At 35.7% G+C, this 19,637-nt stretch overlaps 1 protein-coding gene across 3 annotated transcripts; it reads right to left on the bottom strand.

Annotated features, from left to right (window-relative positions):
- Positions 1–1,164: 1,164 nt before the first annotated feature.
- LOC311075314 (CD48 antigen-like) lies at positions 1,165–18,713 on the bottom strand. Of its 3 annotated transcripts, XM_084102620.1 has the most exons (10): positions 18,488–18,703; positions 14,572–14,868; positions 13,782–14,039; positions 9,133–9,243; positions 5,290–5,313; positions 4,990–5,022; positions 3,331–3,363; positions 3,044–3,079; positions 2,408–2,729; positions 1,165–2,173 (listed from the first exon to the last, which is right to left on the bottom strand). In XM_084102620.1, exons 1-9 carry the CDS (start codon positions 18,552–18,554, stop codon positions 2,422–2,424), a joined length of 1,167 nt encoding a protein of 388 aa, XP_083958746.1. In that variant the 5' UTR covers positions 18,555–18,703; the 3' UTR covers positions 1,165–2,173; positions 2,408–2,421. The 3 variants fall into 3 exon arrangements, with proteins under 3 accessions (XP_083958746.1, XP_083958747.1, XP_083958748.1); XM_084102621.1 differs by lacking the exon at positions 3,331–3,363 and having other exon boundaries at positions 18,488–18,713; XM_084102622.1 differs by lacking the exons at positions 3,044–3,079; positions 3,331–3,363.
- Between the last annotated feature and the right edge of the window lie 924 nt (positions 18,714–19,637).

Below are 19,637 nucleotides of genomic sequence, written 5' to 3'. Positions count from 1 at the left end.
AGCGGGTCACTCTTAAAGCTACACCGTGTAGGATTTTCTCCCATCTAGCGGTGAAATTGTTTATGACTACCAACTGAATATTACTTTCTAGCCCCTCCCATTCCGAGGGCGTTTTAACTCCTACGGTGGCCGTATTATTTCAAATCTGCCGGCAGTCGCGAGTAATCTCGCATTCGTCACGGTGCCACTGAGTGTCAAAACGCGAAAGGCGAAGCTTGAATTTCCAGGTATGTCCCTCTTTGGCACATGTATTTTCAAGATGGAGGCGCAACATGGCTGCCGCCATTCGAGCGACTCGCTCATATGTATTATAAATGGCAGATTCTATGCTCACGAGAATACTTGATTAGTTGGTAGAAGTAATTACACATTAATGAGCACATATTTTGAAAGAACAAAGTGTTTTTTGCTAAGAATCAACTTAAAAAAATTACACAGTGTAGCTTTAACAATTCGGTCCATTCACTATCGCCTTCCCGGTCGAGAGACGTTCAGGTTTGCAATCGCCACGTAAATCGCCAATAAGCGATATACTTCAAGTGAAAATGAAGAACGAAGCGGTGTGACGTCATTTAAAACAAAATCAGTTTGTTTCGGTGAGTTCGACACGGCTTGCCATTGCGAACTTTCTGGAAAAGCTTGCTCCAGTTGGTAAACACCTTCGAAATAATATTTGGTCTGTCGCCATTACAAATCATTAATTTAACTCATTTCAGTCCGTCAAGGTCAGACGCCCGTGAGAGTAAAAACATGAACTCACCAGAGTCGTTTTATGGTAGAAAATGTAATTGTACTTTAAACAGACAGACAGTTTTTCATGTTTAATGCAGTACAGCTGCTGGACTTCAAGCAATCTATAGTATAAAGTGCTTTTTACATAAACGTGACGTGACTCGACTCGACTAGAGAGTTGAATTGCAGAGCTTGTGCAAACAAATCCACATCGCTATGATCAGATGCTTTCTCAATTGCTGTTTTCTGATTTTTTTTTATTTTTTTATTTTTGTTATTGAGAAGAAAGCGCACAGCACATATTTACACATTCATCTAAACATCGCCCTCAGTAGTGTGAACGGTGTTGGATGTTCGCTAACAGTATACCAGTACTCACGTATTTTGAACTTCCTTTTACCCCTAAGCGAAGAATACATTTTTTTTTTAAAAAAAGTATATCAGAGCTCTTTTGCAGAGCCGAAGTTGTGTTGACAGCCTTACGCCATTGCAATGCCTTGCTTCAATGGACACGCCCAATATAGACAAGGTGCAAGTGTAATAGGCACTGCATTTACATCCAGAAAAACTATATAAATAAAGGCATATTAACATCTAGTTACAAACAGCTCCATGCAAGTTGAGAATTTGTCAATATAAGTGTTAGTATAATTTAGCATTAAATCTCATGTCAGCTGTGTTGATCTTTGTCCACTGACAGAATACATCAGATTTTGTTCACACAACCAATTCAAATGTGATTAGCTATCCGATATCTAGTACAGTTTGATGGGGAAAAAACACTCCCTACCGTAACCCTTAGACTTCTTCTTTCAGATCAGGCATAGATGAGCGCATCTTGAGTTAATAAAGCTTCGTCAACACTGCATTTAAATCCACTCCTTTCCTGATCGTCCAGTGGACACTAGTGTCCTTGAAGTTCCAGGAAGCAAGAGGGTAGTGGGAACCAGCACAACCAAAAAGGTTTTCACACATAAATTTGCACTATATTGCTTGCACCATCCTGCCTGCTTGCTTCTGGAAGTCACTTCAATGTCAAGGATTTGGCTAAATGCTGTGCTAAGACGATTTCCTCAAACGCAGGTTAACACACAAATACTGAAACTGACACAAACTACGCACAGATACAACTGATTTGCAAACAACAGTGTTGACAATCCAGTCTAAAGATCAGATTTGGAAAAATAAAAAAAAATCCCTGCAGTGTGAACACTGTAGCAGAGGGTTAATTTATGAATACATGAAAATTGTTTAAAACTACTAGTTTTGAATTTTTAAATTATACAATGCTGACTGCTAATTTTTGAAAAGCAAAGATTGTCCATGTGAAAGAAGATTTGCATGTCGATAAGATAAAAAAAAAAAAACACATTCTGTGGATTTGTTATGGTTTCTCCAACAAACTCTGCAGACATTTTCACAGAAGCAGATGTGTCCATTTCTAGAAAGTAAAATAAGCAAGAAGAATTTGTTTAGAGCAGCAAAAACAGGAACAATGTCCTGAATAACATGCTGACCTGAGAAGTAAAGAGCTAGATTTTGATCTTGATCAAATTACTTGTACTGAAATTAAAGATGACATAGCATGAACTTCAATGAATGCTCAACTTTGATTTTAAACAAGGTAAATCAGGCTGTTTCAGTCCAGAAACTCACTGATGTGCAATTATCTTACCATCATTATTTTGCTTATGGAGCTGATTTTACTCCCATCAGAAGCGGATTATTCTCTTCTGGTTTCTGAGGCGGATTCTCCCCTTCTGGTTTCTGAGGCGGATTCTCCCCTTCTGGTTTCTGAGGCGGATTCTCCCCTTCTGTATTCTGAGGCGGATTTTTCCCTTCTGTATTCTGAGGCGGATTTTTCCCTTCTGTATTCTGAGGCGGATTTTTCCCTTCTGTATTCTGAGGCGGATTTTTCCCTTCTGTATTCTGAGGCGGATTCTCCCCTTCTGTATTCTGAGGCGGATTTTTCCCTTCTGTATTCTGAGGCGGACCAACTATGAAATCACAAATATAAACAAACAGGAGTCAAGGACAGCTAATAACTAAGAGTGGCAAAAAACACATCAGATTCAGAGAAAGCAGATAAAGGAATTATAAACATTGCTATGCTTGTCAACATTTTTCCAGTGTCTTTATCATCATCATAATGTGATGATATAATTTACTTTTTAGAGAACATGCAGTAGAATTGTAATTGACAAAGAGAACAAACCACTGTTAATACAAGTAAAATTATGTCCATCTATGTAAAGGACTACTGATGTAATTATTTATCTGAGAAACCAACAGTTTTTTTTTATAAACTTACCAACGCTGTAAACAGTGCCTTCTACCGTTTCGTCACCTTGATGTTTAAACAAATAATAAACAATCACCCATAAAATGAAATACAACTCGCTTTTATATTATGCTGACAGTCCTTAAAAGTTGGAAGCGAACTGATGCCTTGGTGCTCAACTAGTGATTAAACTACCTGGAATCCCTCAGTTAGTAATGATTTATGAAAGAATAATTGTATTAAAAACAACTCCAGAACAAACCATAATCACATTAGCTTTACTGAGAATATACCATAGATTTTTTATTACATCTTACCGTTAATGTTTGTCTGTGTTAGTGTATACTGTCCTTTAGTAATATCAGTGAGAAAGAAAGAAGATCCATGAGTTTATCATGCACAATGGTACAGTGAAAGAATTACTACTAATAAACCATATATATTCATTAAATATAACAAAAATGTTGGCCTAAATGCCTACTCATAAACAAATAGATACATACAACTATGTAAGGGATAATGTAGAGCGAGGCGGTTGTTATAGCGAATACAACCCCGACAGTCTTGAATCAGCCTGAAGGGGTTGTATTCACTATAACAGCCTCGCTCTACATTATCCCGCTTATTACATGGCTACCCAGCAAATAAATCAATAATTTGATGCAAAATATTGATTTAAAAAGGAGTTTATTGATTTAAAAACGATTGTATTGCTTCCGCTAGAGAAAATAGTCCGTTCCGTCTCTACGGTTAGAATCCTGCGTCCATAGCAAAGCTCTGTTTTTCATGGCAACAGTTGTGTTATACTTAGCAATATTTCTTGATAACAGGCCGCATTCTACATTAGAATTCAACCAAGCCATGTAATAAAAAAAGATAAAATCACTTTTTAAGGTATATCTTTAAAGGGCTTTATTTTAAGTCCTCTGTCCTCACTGCACCATGTTGCATCTGTGCTGTTTATGTATGTGATACCATGATCCATACTGTATCTCTGTAATGCTGACTAAAAGTTTTCTGGTAGTTTCAGTGTTTTATATTCCTTAAAGGGATACTCCACCGTTTTTTCATATTAAACTATGTTATTCCCTTAACTAAGACGAGTTGATACATACCTCTCTCATCTCAGTGCGTGCACTTAATCGCTCTAGCGCACGGTGACACTTTGAAAGCACTTAGCTTACCCCAGTATATTCAATGGTATCTGACAGCAATGAATTTAGAAGTGACCAAACACATAAACGTTTTCACTATTTAAAAACAGTTACACGACCAAGTATGGTGACACAAAATAAAACATGGCGCTTTTCTAAGCGGGTTAAAAAGGATAACTATAATGTATGGCGTAATAGCACTTTTGCAAGTACTTCGACTTGGCGCAGTAAAAAGTCACGCCTGATCCTCTTTCCACTATTGACAGAAGTGAGAGGAAGAACGTTTACAGAAAAACAGTCCTTAAATGTGACCCTGGATCACGTCACCAGTCTCGAGTCGCACGGGTATATCTGTGGCAATAGCCAACAATACATTGTATGGGTCAAAATTATAGATTCTTCTTTTATGCCAAAAATCATTTGGATATTAAGTAAAGATCATGAGGATATTTTGTAAATTTCCTACCGTAAATATATAAAACATTTATTTTTGTGAGTGAATGCAGCACAATCTTGAACATAAATTGAAAACTTTAAAGGAGATTTTCTCAATGTTTCGATTTTTTTGCACCCTCAGATTCCAGATTTTCAATAGTTGTATCTCTGCCAAATATTGTCCTATCATAACAAACCATACACCAATGGAAAGCTTATTTATTCAGCTTTCAGATGATACATACATCTCATTTTAAAAAGAATTACCCATGTACCCATGTTTTGTGGTCCAGGGTCACAAATGGTTGACTAATTGAAATAACGATGGTGCTGGTGCTGTATATTTAAGAATATGCTTGAAATAAAATATTTTGGAAAATGACATACCTTTTTTCTTTCCATCTAGACATTTCAACAACCCTGAAGAGAGAAAAATTGTTAATAGTATTTACATGTGTACTGAATGACCCCTTTCAAATATTTGTATACTAAATTACAGGTTGGGCACAACTGACACTGAAGGTCCTTGCACACTGAGTCCGAAATTTCCAGTGGCTCTAAATTGTCAAAACACCTCTTAAAATGCTTGCTGCAGATGCGAAAAAAGCAGAAAATCGAACCCGATCCGGACGAAAGTTTCGGACTCAGAGTGCAAGGACCTTTACTCCAAAACGAATAAAAACTTACCGCCACAGATTGGAGAAACACAATCTGGTGTGAAAACAAAAACAAAAAAACAATTAAAAGTTGATCAATTTAACAGACAAAGGGGTCACAGAACGTGTTTTTGCACTTTCCACAAAAAAGTTTTTTATTTTAAAAGCTGAACTTCTTTTAACAAAAGAAAGTACATACAAAGTAATGCAGTGAAATGCACAAATGCGTTCTGTGTAAACAGCCCCTAAAAGTAGGCCTACTGTACAGTATAATTTAAAATTCAGCATGTTAATATTCTAATATGCGTTCTAGCACTTCAAATTATTTCTAGCATTGCACACTGAATAACCAACACGTAGAGCTAAAAATGTTCACAAGTAGAATGCAATTAGTTTCCTTGTAAAACAGGGCTAAAATTAGAGATGAACACTTGCTTCTCTATGCTTACCCTCTATTTTACAACATTAACAGCACTATAAGTCTAAATTGTAATGAAATCTGTCTCCAAATACACCTTCACAATAATCGTAAAGCTTGCAGAAATACACTACTGAGTGACTACATAGCGGTTAGTGTTTCCCACAGGATTTTTTGAGGACATTTTCAACAGCGACGAGACACCAAAAAAACAAAATACAAAAAAAACTTGTGAACGCGCATCGGAGACTGATACAGAAGAGAAGAAATGACTGAATAAAGTCAATATTTTGTTTGTTTTTCACAAAAAGTATTCTCGTCGCTTCATAAAATTAAGGTTGAACCACTGTAGTCACATGGACCCCTCCTGCTTGTGTGGTTTCATCAAAAATATCTTAATTTGTGTTCCTAAGATGAATGAAGGTCTTATTGGTTTGGAACGACATGAGGGAGAGTAATTACTGACAGAGTTTTCCTTTTTGGGTGAACTAACCCTTTAAATGCATCAATCTGGTGCAGTTTGAGAGTTTAAAATTAGAAGCTTCAACTCATGTTCAAAAGTGAACAGAATAAACACTCAAATGTCTTTTTAGTTGTGATATAGTATTTCAGATGTTTTAGGAAGCCAAACATTTAGAATATATTAATTATAATAGATATAACATTATTATTACCACCATCATCCCTAAGACAAATGCACTGTAAATAAATTAAATAAATAAAAAATCCATAAGTATATAATTTTACTCCAAAGTAGGAAATTACAAGCGCGCTGATCGCATGAGCAAAATCGCAGCCTTTTGTGATTTGATAAGGGCACTAAGAAGGGATGTGCACGAATATTCGAATTTTTGAATATTCGATCAGTAATTATTATTCGAAAAATAAAATACTATTCGAATTTTATCAAATTTATGAAGCCATAAATGCAGTGAATCCCTGATAAATCCCAAGCACTAACTCGCAGTTATAATTAAATCCTCTGGGTGGCGCGTGTTTAACAAGTTGTTTGTATTTGATCACTGCCTCGCGAAGTTTGGAATTACTAGTTGAAAATGATGTTACTAAATTATCTTACAGAATCTGAGTTATAATATCATCAACACAATGAGAAATCACATGAAATCCAAACAGCAGTCGACTCAGGAAAGACAGCTGTCCATCACTGCATCACGACTGCAGGTAAGCGCAGCTGTAGCGCGAGTGATCCGAGATGATAACTTATCTAATAGCAAAATGATTTTGAGACATATTCTTCCTTTAAGTTTCGTTGAGGGAGAGGTTTAAGGACAGAAAACGCAAAGTGCTGTTAGAAACTTAGAACTAGAACACCGTTATCTTTGTGTCTCTGAAACGTCTGTCAGCGCAGCGCGTTTTCTCTAGGGCTGTACTGTCCTAGTCGATTAGTCGATTAATTGGTCGATACGTTCTGGTTCGACCAAAATTCTGATTGGTCGATTTTCTGCCGCGTTTATTTCATCAGTTTTGCCGCGCTGAGGCGCGCTCATTTCATCAGGTGGAAAGCACTAACTGCTAATGGGGGTGTTTTCAGAGTACCCTTGTTTCACTGTAACAGTCTGTCTTCAAAACACCCCCCTTGTTTTCACCTTTTTTGGATTAGCCCAACCCAAGAGAGAGCGTCGAGCGTAGAAGGTTTGATGCTGAATATTATTTATTTAATTGTGAGAGCGTTTAATAGTCAGTCCTCTTCTAACATGTCAACAACAAAGAAATCGACAGTGTGGCAGCATTTTGTTAAAATTGATAACAGGAAAAAGGTCGAATGCAAAGTTTGCAAGCAAGTTTTCCACAGCTCGACGACAAACATGACATATCATCTAAAAGTGGTAAGCTCACTTGTCTGCGTTAGCTTGCCCTGTGTGTTTTGAGTAGGCTATATGAACATATCAGAATTTGCATATTTCAATGTTTTAGTGTGATAACCTAACTTTTTTATTTTTTATTTGGAGCCTAATGCGCAATTGCGCTGTGCTGTTGGTTGTGTTAGTTTTGAGCCTAGGATGCTTTATTTTTCAGTTATGCACTTTATTTCGTTTCTGCTCTTGATCTGGTTTGTTTAATAAATATTCTTTTTTTATTAAAGTGGACGTGCCTTTTGTGTTTATTAAGAGTAAAAGCTTTAAGTTAATAGTCTATTCGTGTCTCAGCTGCGAAGCTGAGCTCATGTTCAGCCTCGCTCGGTGCGAGGACATGCACGGTGAAATGATAGTGTCTGACAGTTATAACTTATTATTATAACATATGACAAAAATAATTGTCTAAATTATGTTGCATATTCCTCAACAGTTCTTGTGATGATATCACTAGTTGACAACATAGTACTATTTTCGGAAATCAAGCTATGATATTGCGCAGGTGCACGTGATGCAGCGCTGTCAGAGCTGACAGACTGGAGTGTCAGACTCATTTCAGTGCAAAATAATTAGGTCAAAAACGATTTAATATACTGCAAATAGCCTACTAGTTGTTTATGTTTATTTATAATTCATTTAGGCGGACAACAAGGCTACCAAGTACTGCGCACAGTGCGCATCTAATTAATTTAACGTTTTTTTTTTCCTAACGTCATTTTTAGTCGATTTTAGTCGATTTTTAGTCGAAAATTTCAGGACTTCAGTCAACCAAGATTTTCTTTGGTTGAGTACAGCCCTAGTTTTCTCACTCGAGCATAAATTGCTGGCGGCGCCCCTGCATGTGGATATTATTGTTTTTCTCAACATAAAAGTGAAACAATATAAACAGGATAATCATGCTGACTCGAGTGTATGTGTACGTTCTGTACGATATCTGGCGCAGTCTGCTACTCTGCTTTATTAGGCTTTTTTTTTAGTTCGCGCTGCTTGAGCTTAAATCCTTTTTTTCTTTATATTTTGTTTACACATAGGCCTACTGTTTAATGTTTTCAACTAAAAGAAAACTTTAACATAATATTGTAAGCTTGTTGTGTATATTGCCTAATCGTAAGCTTGTTAAGAAATGTTGACAAAAACTTTTTTTAAAAATTACTTAAAAAAATAACGTCTTTTTCATTAAACGTCATTTAAATAAACGAATATTCGATTTTTATGAACCCGAATATTCGAATGCAATATTTTGGAAAAATGCTCATCCCTAGCACTAAGCCAAATCACGCTTTTGATTTTAGCTCATTTCATAGATACTTTGCCAAAGTAATAGCACATACCACAACGTTAGAGACATTTTAGGTTTTTATGATAAGTTTAACAATATGTTCATGATCCATGAAACTGTGACAGATTAGATTGGTGGGCCGCCAGAGTCCAGTTACTAAATGGGAAACACTGCGTTGGATAATTGCAAGAGAATCTACAGACTCAAGCTTTTAGACAGTATTACTCCTTCAAAAAGAAGAAAATAACATCAAAAAACACATACTGTATCTTAAAAGATATAATAACACAACAGGAAACCTACCGTGAAAGGGTGGGCAGACTTTATACAGGACTAAGAAGAGGACGGCAATCACGACGATCGCGACGATCACGGCGATCAGTGCTTTCCACCCAGCTCCGCCATCTGATCCAGCTGAACAAAAGAACACAAGAAAGAAACATAAATACATCTACTAAATTACACAAGTGATTCATAATGCACTTCATAAAGGACTGCATAATGATCTCCAGGTCAAAACTATCAGCAATCACAGAAATCAATAAGTGTGATATATGACAACTAATGTTAAGCATGTTAATTTAATGGTCAATTTTGATTTAATACTGCTTAATCTATTTAACAGGGTTTTAAATGATCAAAACACTTAGCAAAGAAGTCCAAACTGATCACACACCACAATACCGGTTACATCACTTGCCCACCAACATATCAGTATTTTCACTGCATTTGTGTTTTTTTTTATTTATATACTGGGTAGAGAAACCAAATGAATATGAATCATATTAGTTGGCTTAATTTGTTTAGTAAATATTTATTTCCTTCAGTTATTTTCATGCTTAAGCATGTTAAAATGTATTGTAGCCTATGTGCACATTTAGAGATGCTCCAGCAGGACTCATTGCTGAGGATTGTCTCAGTGCAGGGCTCGCAAAATTTCAAAATCGCTGGTAGCCCTTCGGGCAGGCACTCTTCAGATTTTGGTAGCCCGAAATTAATTTTACTAGCCCATATAAAAAGACTACAATTTTTAATGCAGAATATTGGTTAGGAGTCAAAACAATGAATCAAAAACTTTTTCAAAACACAAATATCAACAAATATGCATCTGGTAATAACTGAACTGAAATGTGTGTGACCAGTATGGAACATGAATCAGTCATGTCTGTGGCTCAGCCCCCATTGAGGGTATGATAAAAAATAAGTAACTCTTTAGTTTAGGGTCTAATACTCACTATTAACTTGTTTCATTAATATGCAGATGGCAGGGTTTTTTCATCACTGAGGTCCCGAATGTGAGATATGCTAGTCAGGGGGGTCGGGGGCACCCCCGAGAAAAAATTTATTTCTCTGATCTACATATGTGCATTTTAAGATGTTTTGAAAGCCAAAAAAAAAGGATAACAATAGCTTTAAAACCATGTAAGTGGGCAGCTGATTATTTTTATCTCCTCATCAGCATCACACTCCTATTCTCTTTGTTTTTCTCTTGCTCTGTCTCTTCCCCTCCTAAAGCTGAGCTTTGACTGATATAGGCTTTTCATTTTTGTCTGTCAGTGAAGTAAACAAAGGGTCAACTGATTGATTTATGAATCATTTTCTCAGATGCATTAATTTACTGAAAGCTACTAGGAAAGCTAGGTAGCCTAACTAAGTTTATTAAATTCATTCACAATATGTTCACATTCATTATTGATCTTATTCCTAATACAGGGCCGTAGACAGGGCTTTATAATCAAAGAGGTCCTACATTTAAGGTTATTAGGGGGTTCAAATTTTTTATTTCTCTGATATGTGCATTTCAAGACGTTTGAAGGCCAAAAAAGGATAAGAAATAGCTTTAAAACCATGTTAGCAGGCAGTAGATGATACCTGCTCTTACTTCTTATCCATCACTCTTTCTTTTTCTCTCAGTCTCCTCATCTTGCCCTGTCTCTTCCCCACCTAAAGCTGAACTTTTTTAATTTACTGAAGGCTACAAATTGTATATTAATTCTCAAAATGTACACATTCATTATTCATCTTGTGCCTAACATGAAAACGGCTTTGTTAATGCTCTGTTAATGCTCTCCTCACAATGACAGTAAACTAATTGTCACATTACATAGGCCTATTTTCAGTTCAAAATGGCGAAATTCGACAAAAGTATATTCATTTGCCTGATTATTTTTGTCATTCGTTTCACATTTATGACCTAAAAAAGCTGTCAAATATGAAATGTTTAGTTTAGCTACTTACATCTTCTCGCACTTGACCGTAAACTGAAGCGTCGAGTCGCTCTGATCAAATTCGCACTCAGCAGCTTCTTGTGAACATAAAGCCCGCCTACTTTGATTTGATTGGTCATCTAAAATTTTCTGACATTGACGAGCACCACAGACCAATGAGTGACAGACCAATGAGACTCAGGTGAACACACACAAACACACACACACACCCTGTCCTCTGTTTCTGACGTTCGCTCTGCCGCTGCGGATTGAAGATGAAGAACGCGCTGAATCTGATTATAACAAGACTGAAGCGAACACTATTTCAGATAGCCCGTCGGGCAGGCCGGTTATGCATTTTGGTAGCCCGACTGGAAAACACAATAGCCCCGGGACGTCGGGCAGGCGATTTTGCGAGCCCTGCAGTGGTTCAAATGTTTAAACACCAGTGAAATATCACAATTGTCTTTTCCAATTTTGATACTACAGCAAAAACTACTAGCCTAATTAATGTAAAATTAAAATATTATTAAAGACAAGTAAGCAGTCAGTAGTAAAATAAGAACAAATAATCAAATTACAAATCGCACAAATAAATACAATAACACAAAGAAAGGCTACAGATGAAAACTGTGTATTTTTTTCAGGTAGGTCTAACAGCAAGTTTTCAGGGACATGATTTGAATAAAGTAATCAAATGTGAAATAATACAGCATATGCATCACTGTATAAATTAAATATAGATGAATCTTTATAAAGTTACAGAAGTAATCCAGTCAATATCAGTAAGTGATTACTTTGTATTTTGTAGTTTGATTTACAGTAAAAAACACAGCAGCAGGTTTATTGGGCTGCTGTCCCTTTAAGACCGACTAAACGGATCCAATATAGCCTGCCTTACTGTACATGGTTTTCTTTGTTTACGTTCATTAAGATATAATAAACTATTGTTTACCAGGACACTCGCCAAGACAGATTTTTTACATCATTTTGAGTGAATTTGTCCGTTCAAGCGCAGGTCGTGAAAGAGAATTCAATTCAATTCGCACGCTGTCTGAGGCAGCTTTCATTGCGCACGCTTCGGATGATTGTGTTCATGAAACTTCTTGAGCTGCAAACTTCCTGTAATAATGTAGGGAATCACTTGTTATACTGAGTTCATGTTTTACTTGCATATACAATTTAATTTTAATCTGGTATCGGTGCATCCCTAATAAAAATAATTGAGTTCAGTTAGAGAACAAACACTACAGTTAAAAAATTAACGTGTCTGCTCAATTCATATGAGCCGAACGAGAGTCACAGCACAGATCAGCAGCAGGAGACAGTGAGGAGCTGACTGACAAGACGTTGGCGGAAGATTTAGTTTCAAATCAAAATGTAAAAGCGCCTATTTAAGCGAGTTTGTTGTACTGTTTTGTTGTTGTGTTTTTCATTCAAAGTATGAAAAATTATTATTCAAAGAATAATGGCGAACCCACCATTATAGAAGATTTTATTATTTAGAAAATGAGTAATTTAGCAATCTGCCGCCACCGAATTGCTGTTAATTCGAAATTCTGCTGCACAGGCATTCATAATGGTGTGTGTCCACTGGCGCGGAGCGAGTGTGTGTTCGCGCTCAACTTCCACAGGAATGAAATGAAAACACTCGCTCTGCTCCGCACCGTTATGAATGCCCGTGCGGCAGTGCGCATTTTACTTTTGCTTCCGAATTTCTTCACCGTCACATCCCTACTGTTTACTGTGCTATTATACTAAATAGCCTGCAAACGTAAAGTACTGTTTTTTTGTTTTTTTTTGACAAAATGTTCTCACTCTACCATATGTCTGAATCTATATTGTAGTTGACCTTTTTTGATGGGTGAATTACTGTAAATTTACTGTCTCGACTACTATGGTAAGGCCACTGTTTACGGTATACAGTACGACATAATACTGAAATGAAAAAGATCTATTTACAGTATTTGACAAATGGATGCAAATTAAAAGTTTAATGTTCATAACATTATGAACATGATTTTTTATGTAAATGTTATTTATACATAGTATCATTTGGGTTTTTTTTATTGGCAGTATTTTCTGATTTACAGGGTAACAAACGGAGATATTAATAATCCCCTCTGATAATGTCTTTTCATTGAATATATCAACAAAATGCAAAAATAATTTTGAACCTTGTTTTTTTCAAGGGTCAGATTTGTCACTTCAAAATAAATGCAAATTAATGCATATTTAATTATATATAGCCTCATTAGCATATTTAAAAATACAATTACAGAAAACTTGCAATGCATTTTTTTCTCCTATTCATGTGAGTAATCAACTGGTAAAGTTTGATGGTGATATCTGTAAGGTAAAAATTTTACCCTATTCACCTGTAGTGTCTCGCCTTAAGTAATAAAAGGGAATCAAAGTCACCCCCAGCCCCAAAATATTTTTTTTCTTGCTGGTCCGAAAAAATTATCCAGTCCGTGACTCAAAAACCGTAATATGATCTGTGAGTTTTGTGATCCGTTGAACCACTATTTGTTGTCCTATAAAATAAATTTCACTTGCTTTAATATTTTATATCTAATTCTAATGCAATGACATTCAGACAATTTAAGTGTGATGTGGGTGCCCAAACACTTGTGAATGTAAATACAACTTCTGAACAGAAGGAACATCTCAGCACCAGCTAAACATAAAAATTATTGGGAATCTCAGGGACTTTGCTCTATAGTAAGTTATGTTGAGTCTTACCTTTAAACAGATCTTTCTCTAAGACCCGTTCACTGGTCTTACTACCTGCTTTATTCTCTAGTGTACAGGTGTAGTAGTCGTCTGGATTTCCATTTTTTTTAACTGTTATGGACTCTCCTTTTGGATTGATTTTCGAACCCGTCAGTGTTTGTCCAGCAGAATTCCTCCAGATGATTTTTTCACTGTACTCACATCTTAAATACACAACACCAGGGTCATCACTCTGCTCTACTTTAATCTTAGGTTGGGGGACCGGCTCTGTGAAAGAAACAATGAAAAAGTCAATGAATGTTCAGTCCACAGAGAAAACAAAATATGATTTTTTTTTACTATTTTAATAAATTGTTCATTTAGACGTGTACCATGGTAGTAGTACCTTAAAGTACGGTAAATGCCATAGTGCATGAATATCAGTACCATTGTATTGTCACAAAGTACAAAGATATAAGATTCAGATACCATCACTGTACCATGATTCATTGTACTCCATTTCCAAGTTTCATAGTTTCACCATGTTACTAGTCATATGTCTTAAGGTATTTCTATTGTATTCCAAGAAACATCACAGAATGCCATGGTACTGCCACACATAGTTTTATTTTTTGTCAGCATAATAATAATAATAATTGTTGTTACATTTCAATTTTATTAACCCTTAAACAGATTAAAAAAAAACTATGGAACAAAGTAACACTTCTTATGCTATTACAAAAAAAACTTTATAATAATATGATAATAAAATAAGGCTTTTAAAAAGTATTTCAATAATCAATAATCAATATTCACTCACCTATTAGAGTCAATGTGAATCTTTGTGCCTGCTCTTTACCGCTGATGTCAATGGTATAAACTCCACTATGTTCGACTGTTAGTTTCTTAATCGTGATTTTTCCAGTCTTTGTATCAAGAGTTGTGATGCCGTTGAATCTCGGATTCGGTGTTTCAGTTAATCCGTCTTCCCATTCAATCGCCTTAACAGTTTCACCATCTTTAACGTGTTTCCATGTGATGCTGGAGACAGAAGCAGGAGGAGGATTATCTGGACCAAAGGAAACTTCACCACCCAGTGCACCCACCACATCTGTACCTAATAATTAAAATATGAGAGAGTATGTTAGTCAACATTCAAAAAACAAGTCTCATATACACACACACACACACACACACACAGAAATAATGTAAAAGCTTCGCACTGAGACCTAGTGTGTTTTGCTTTACTTTTTTCAACCCAAGTAGTAACTAAATTTAATGTTTCATATCTATTTTTGTTTTCCTTTAGCCCATTTCTGTTTATGTATATGATATTCCACATAATCAAACAAAGATTAACAACAAAGGCCACATTTGGTGGTAATCTTTGTCTGTTCAAATAAAAAAGCACATATATTTCAGAAAAATAAACTTTCATGTCTAAGCTTTTACAGAGGAAGTCGACACAATACATTCTGCATTCTGACATTTTCTTTCTCAGTCCCACAGAAATCACAATTAACATCTACATCAGTACAAACCCCGAGAAAAAGTGTTTTAACAGGGTACACTAAGTATTTTAAAATGTACTTATCCCACCTTATTTTCCATGCAATATTTTTTAGGAAACCGTGCATATTTCCACTCATATTTAGATTGCAAATATGTTTTTGAAGATACTGGGCTGTATTCTGTTAGAAGTAACTTCCTAATAAAGTAATTATTCCATCTACTATCAGTGATAATAATAATAATAAAATAATAATAATCAATCCTTTAATTGCAACATCAGGTCTAAGACTCACACTCTCCTTATTCACATTTCCTTTAAACAAACATTTTAAACCGGATGGTATTGCATCGAACACTATACAATATTCTTGAAGGATTATTGAAATATTATACATTTGAACTAGGGATGCTCATTTCGATTAATTTTCCCGACCGACAACCGCCGCTCGTTAATCGATTATTAACCGTTAACTGATAAGATTATAATATTGAATTGACAGCCGATCTCACTAATCATAATCCGCCATTTTGTCCGACAAAGCAGTCAGGAGAGATAACGTTAGCTAGCAGATTAACATGGGAGGATTTGAACTTGAAAAACGGAATGTACTGACCCATTTCCGCGGTTTAAAACAACATTCCTTCTTATGTTCATTCATAACTTATTTGATGCTATAGAAGGAAGAGATGATCGGTTCACGAGAAGCTTTAACGGATGCTCTACAGCAGGGGTCGGCATGTAACTTTGGCCGCGGGCCAAAATTTTTTTTGTTTCCATAATCTCACATTCAAATGTCTCTAACGAAAAGAAGGAGATTAAGTAGCCTATAATAATTATAAAAGCTATACAAAAAATTGTGTTCGTGTCAGTATAAATATTAGGCTATTTTAACATTGTAGCCTACTGTCAGCAGAGAAAAAAAATGCCACAGAAAAAAATTATGAAACAAATAACATAAATTAAATAGGACAAAGCCTATCACTCAAATTTCTAAGCAACATAAACGAAGATCATATTGCCCTACTGACAAATGAAGGCTATTTTCTGCCGAACTATTTCAAACATCCTTGCAAAAAAAGAATGTTGTTGACTGACAATGGTTTCAGTACCAAACAGCTCCTCAAAGCTAGGTGTACAGGTGGTCAGAATTAATTGCGGATACGCTGTCAAAAGATGTCGGGAGTGGGCTATTGTCAGTCAGACCGCACGCTCCGTCCAAAGTACACCAGAGTTCCGAACGCAACCGTCTTTTGACGCGCGAATGGATACAAAGTGGTCAAGCGTATAACTAGACGCGGCAGGCGCGAATTTGACGCGCTATTCGCGTTCGGTGTTAACGCACCGTTATACTTTAAAATTTAATCCCGCGCCGCATGATTCCCTACGGGCGTTTCACACAGTGAGTATGCGGCGGTGAAATCGCCGCGCGACTACGGCTTTTCTCAAGTAGTGGAAGAGTTTTGTGCAGCATTTAGGACTTCCAAAATAATCCGGCGGGCCAGAAAATATTGCTGGCGGGCCAGTTTTGGCCAGCGGGCCGCCAGTTGTCGTTCCCTGCTCTACAGCGATCTGTCAGACTCATTTAAGAGCCACAAAACGGTATGTAGCCTATTGTATCGTTTAAATTTATTTTAAAAAATGACCAAATTTGAAAGGTGAGACTTTGTTTAATATGTTTAATATCAGAAGTAACCGAAAAGTAACCTGGTCTGTCCTGTCTGTCAGCATGTTGTCAGTCTCCTCTCTGCTCCGCGATGTATTTTTCACTGCGTGAGAACATGGTGTACGTGAGAGCAGTGTAGCTTGTCGGACATAGCGACAGTAACTAAGGGGGGCGGGTCTTTGCGAAGGGTCAATTGCATTAAATACAAATAAAATGGAAGCGTATCTGTGACCCTTTAAAAAAAAAGTTTTTATCAAAGGGTTTATTTTAACGTGCAAATTGCAAACAGCAGCATACAGAACAGATCAACAACAGAACCTGGATTCAGTTTAAATTTTCACGCACCTGCAGCATTTCTGACAGTGAGAGAAAAACAGAATAAAATAATAAAAATAAAAAACAAAATAGGCCTACACTAAATATATTTTTTAAACTTAAATAATTAAAATTAAGATGACAAAAAGAAAACACTGAATCCGTTTGTACAAAGCTTTAGAAAAAAACGGCAATTTTTTTTCCCGTTTTTTTATTTAAAAAAAGCAACATCAACGTGATGTGAGGTCAGTCTGGAGCGCAGCCTGTTGACAGTTAGACCCGCGGCAGAAAACACCCTCTCCGATGGGATGGATGTCCCATCGGACGGGAATACACAGGTAACGTCTCGAGACGTGTGTGGTTGCGCGTGTCGACCATAGACTGTAAAAAAGGTGTCGACGCGCTCCGTGAGTTAATAAATATATAAGATATAAAGTATTTTATTTTTAAAACATGCAGCAAACTAAAAAAAAAAAAGAAGATAAAAAAAAACTTTTAAACCGTTTAACTGATAGTATTAATCGGTCAAAATTTTTACATTCGGTTAACGGTTAAACGGTCAATATGAGCATCCCTAATTTGAACAAATTCTACGTTGGTATACAGAGGATCATTTTCATGAAATAGCTCTTTAACAATACCATTATCAGACAGTCTAAATGTTATATGCCTGCTATTCCAAATTGTACAATTGTTTGGAGAAAGATTATGTTTACATATAAGTATCCAAGGGAGTAGCACCGGTCTGTAAAAATTACTTCATCTATCTGGAATTATTTCAAAGTTCCATTGCAAGAGAAAAGCCACCACCCATGTTTCACAGATTAGAAGAAGCAAGTCTTAGTCCCTCGCCGGCTAACGCTAGTTTCTGGTGATCACTAAACGTCAAGAAAAACTTACTGTTTGGGCATAGTATGGTATCGAAATATGTAATATAGATGAAATACATTTTGAGAACACAATATACAAATATAAATATTATCGTTTATTAACAATATTAACTATTAACGACACGCCTTTTGTATGGGTGTGCGTTAGGCCTTGACCTGTGGCTAATAACTAAAACAATAATAACTAGGCCACGCCGTGAATTTGGTTATCTAAAATACACCGCAATCATTTGGTATTTGTAAATTGGCCTACAATATTATAATATATTTTACAACTACGTTAAACGGCTAGAAGAGGCCAACAACGTTTTATGTGTGCTATCATAGCTCGAATGCTAACGGTCACATCGCGTACCTGAAACGGCTCCTGAGGCGATGATCACACCGCAGATGACGACCAACAAGTTTCGACGAAGCAACATCTTTATACAAAGTACACTTTAATGCACTTTACTGCTATATTTCACGCAGGAAGTATCCAGGCCAGGGACACACCCGAGACGCCAGGACAGAAAGAACTGAGCATGTGAGGAAGAACTGAACGAAACCGAAAGTAAAGGGCGCCCCGCCCGTTCAGACGTTCCGCGGTTTAATGTTGACATCTAGTGGCCATAACAACAGTACTAATCAGCAATTATTTAAAATAGAAATCTTTTCTAATAATATAAATATTTACTATCAATGTTTATTAAATTAACACATCCTTGCTGAATAAAATTATACATTTCTTTCAAAATAAGAAAGAAAGAAAAATTACTGACCCCAAACTTTTGAACGGTTGTGTATATTGTTACAAAATATTTCTATTTTAAATAAATGCTGTTCTTTTTAAACTTTTTATTCATTTTATTCAAAAGAATCCTGAAAAAAGTATCATGTTATATATATATATATATATATATATATATATATATATATATATATATATATATATATATATTAAGCAGCACAACATATTAGAATGATTTCTGAAGGATCATGTGACACTGAAGACTGGAGTAATGATGCTGGAAATTCAGCTTTGATGCAGGATATAAATTACATTTTAAAGTATATTAAAATAGAAAACCATTATTTTAAATTGCGATAATATTTCACAGTTTTTACTGTATTTCTGATCAAATAAATGAAGAGGCTTCTTTTTAAAAAACATTAAAAATAGTAATGTTTGCAAACTTTTGACCGGTACTGTATATCAAATATCTACACTTATTCTAGCACAATGTAACAATCCCATATCAGACAAAAGCAGGAACAAAACGAAACAAGAAAACAAACTAAAATTTACGGTGCATGAAATATCTCTTCATATATCTTCAAAAAAGAAGTACATTTTTTATTATTAATTATACTTAGTGATTTGATTAAATGTTCTACTTTGCATAAGAACTCTTTAAAAGTAGGTATTTATATTTATATTTTTCGCATAAATAATATGAAAGTTAACAGTAGATTTAAAGTGACTTGTTTCGGTTTTCAAAAAAATAATAAAAAAATAACATCCT

The sequence above is a fragment of the Abramis brama genome (genome assembly GCF_963993115.1).
Source record: "Abramis brama genome assembly, chromosome: 2".
In the NCBI taxonomy this organism is placed as follows: domain Eukaryota; kingdom Metazoa; phylum Chordata; class Actinopteri; order Cypriniformes; family Leuciscidae; genus Abramis; species Abramis brama.
The sequence above is the reverse complement of the archived record's forward strand: the minus strand, read 5'-3'. Positions and strand labels throughout refer to the sequence as shown.

What these genes read in the sequence shown, in the direction of transcription:
- LOC311075314 (XM_084102620.1), bottom strand. Translation starts at nt 18,554, where the DNA reads ATGTTGCTTCGTCGAAACTTGTTGGTCGTCATCTGCGGTGTGATCATC. An exon ending in AGAGAAAGATCTGTTTAAAG is followed by an intron (nt 9,244 to 13,781) that starts GTAAGACTCAAC and finishes TCTTTTGTTCAG; the next exon opens with CTGGATCAGATGGCGGAGCT. An exon ending in AACACAGACAAACATTAACG is followed by an intron (nt 3,080 to 3,330) that starts GTAAGATGTAAT and finishes TTAAACATCAAG; the next exon opens with GTGACGAAACGGTAGAAGGC.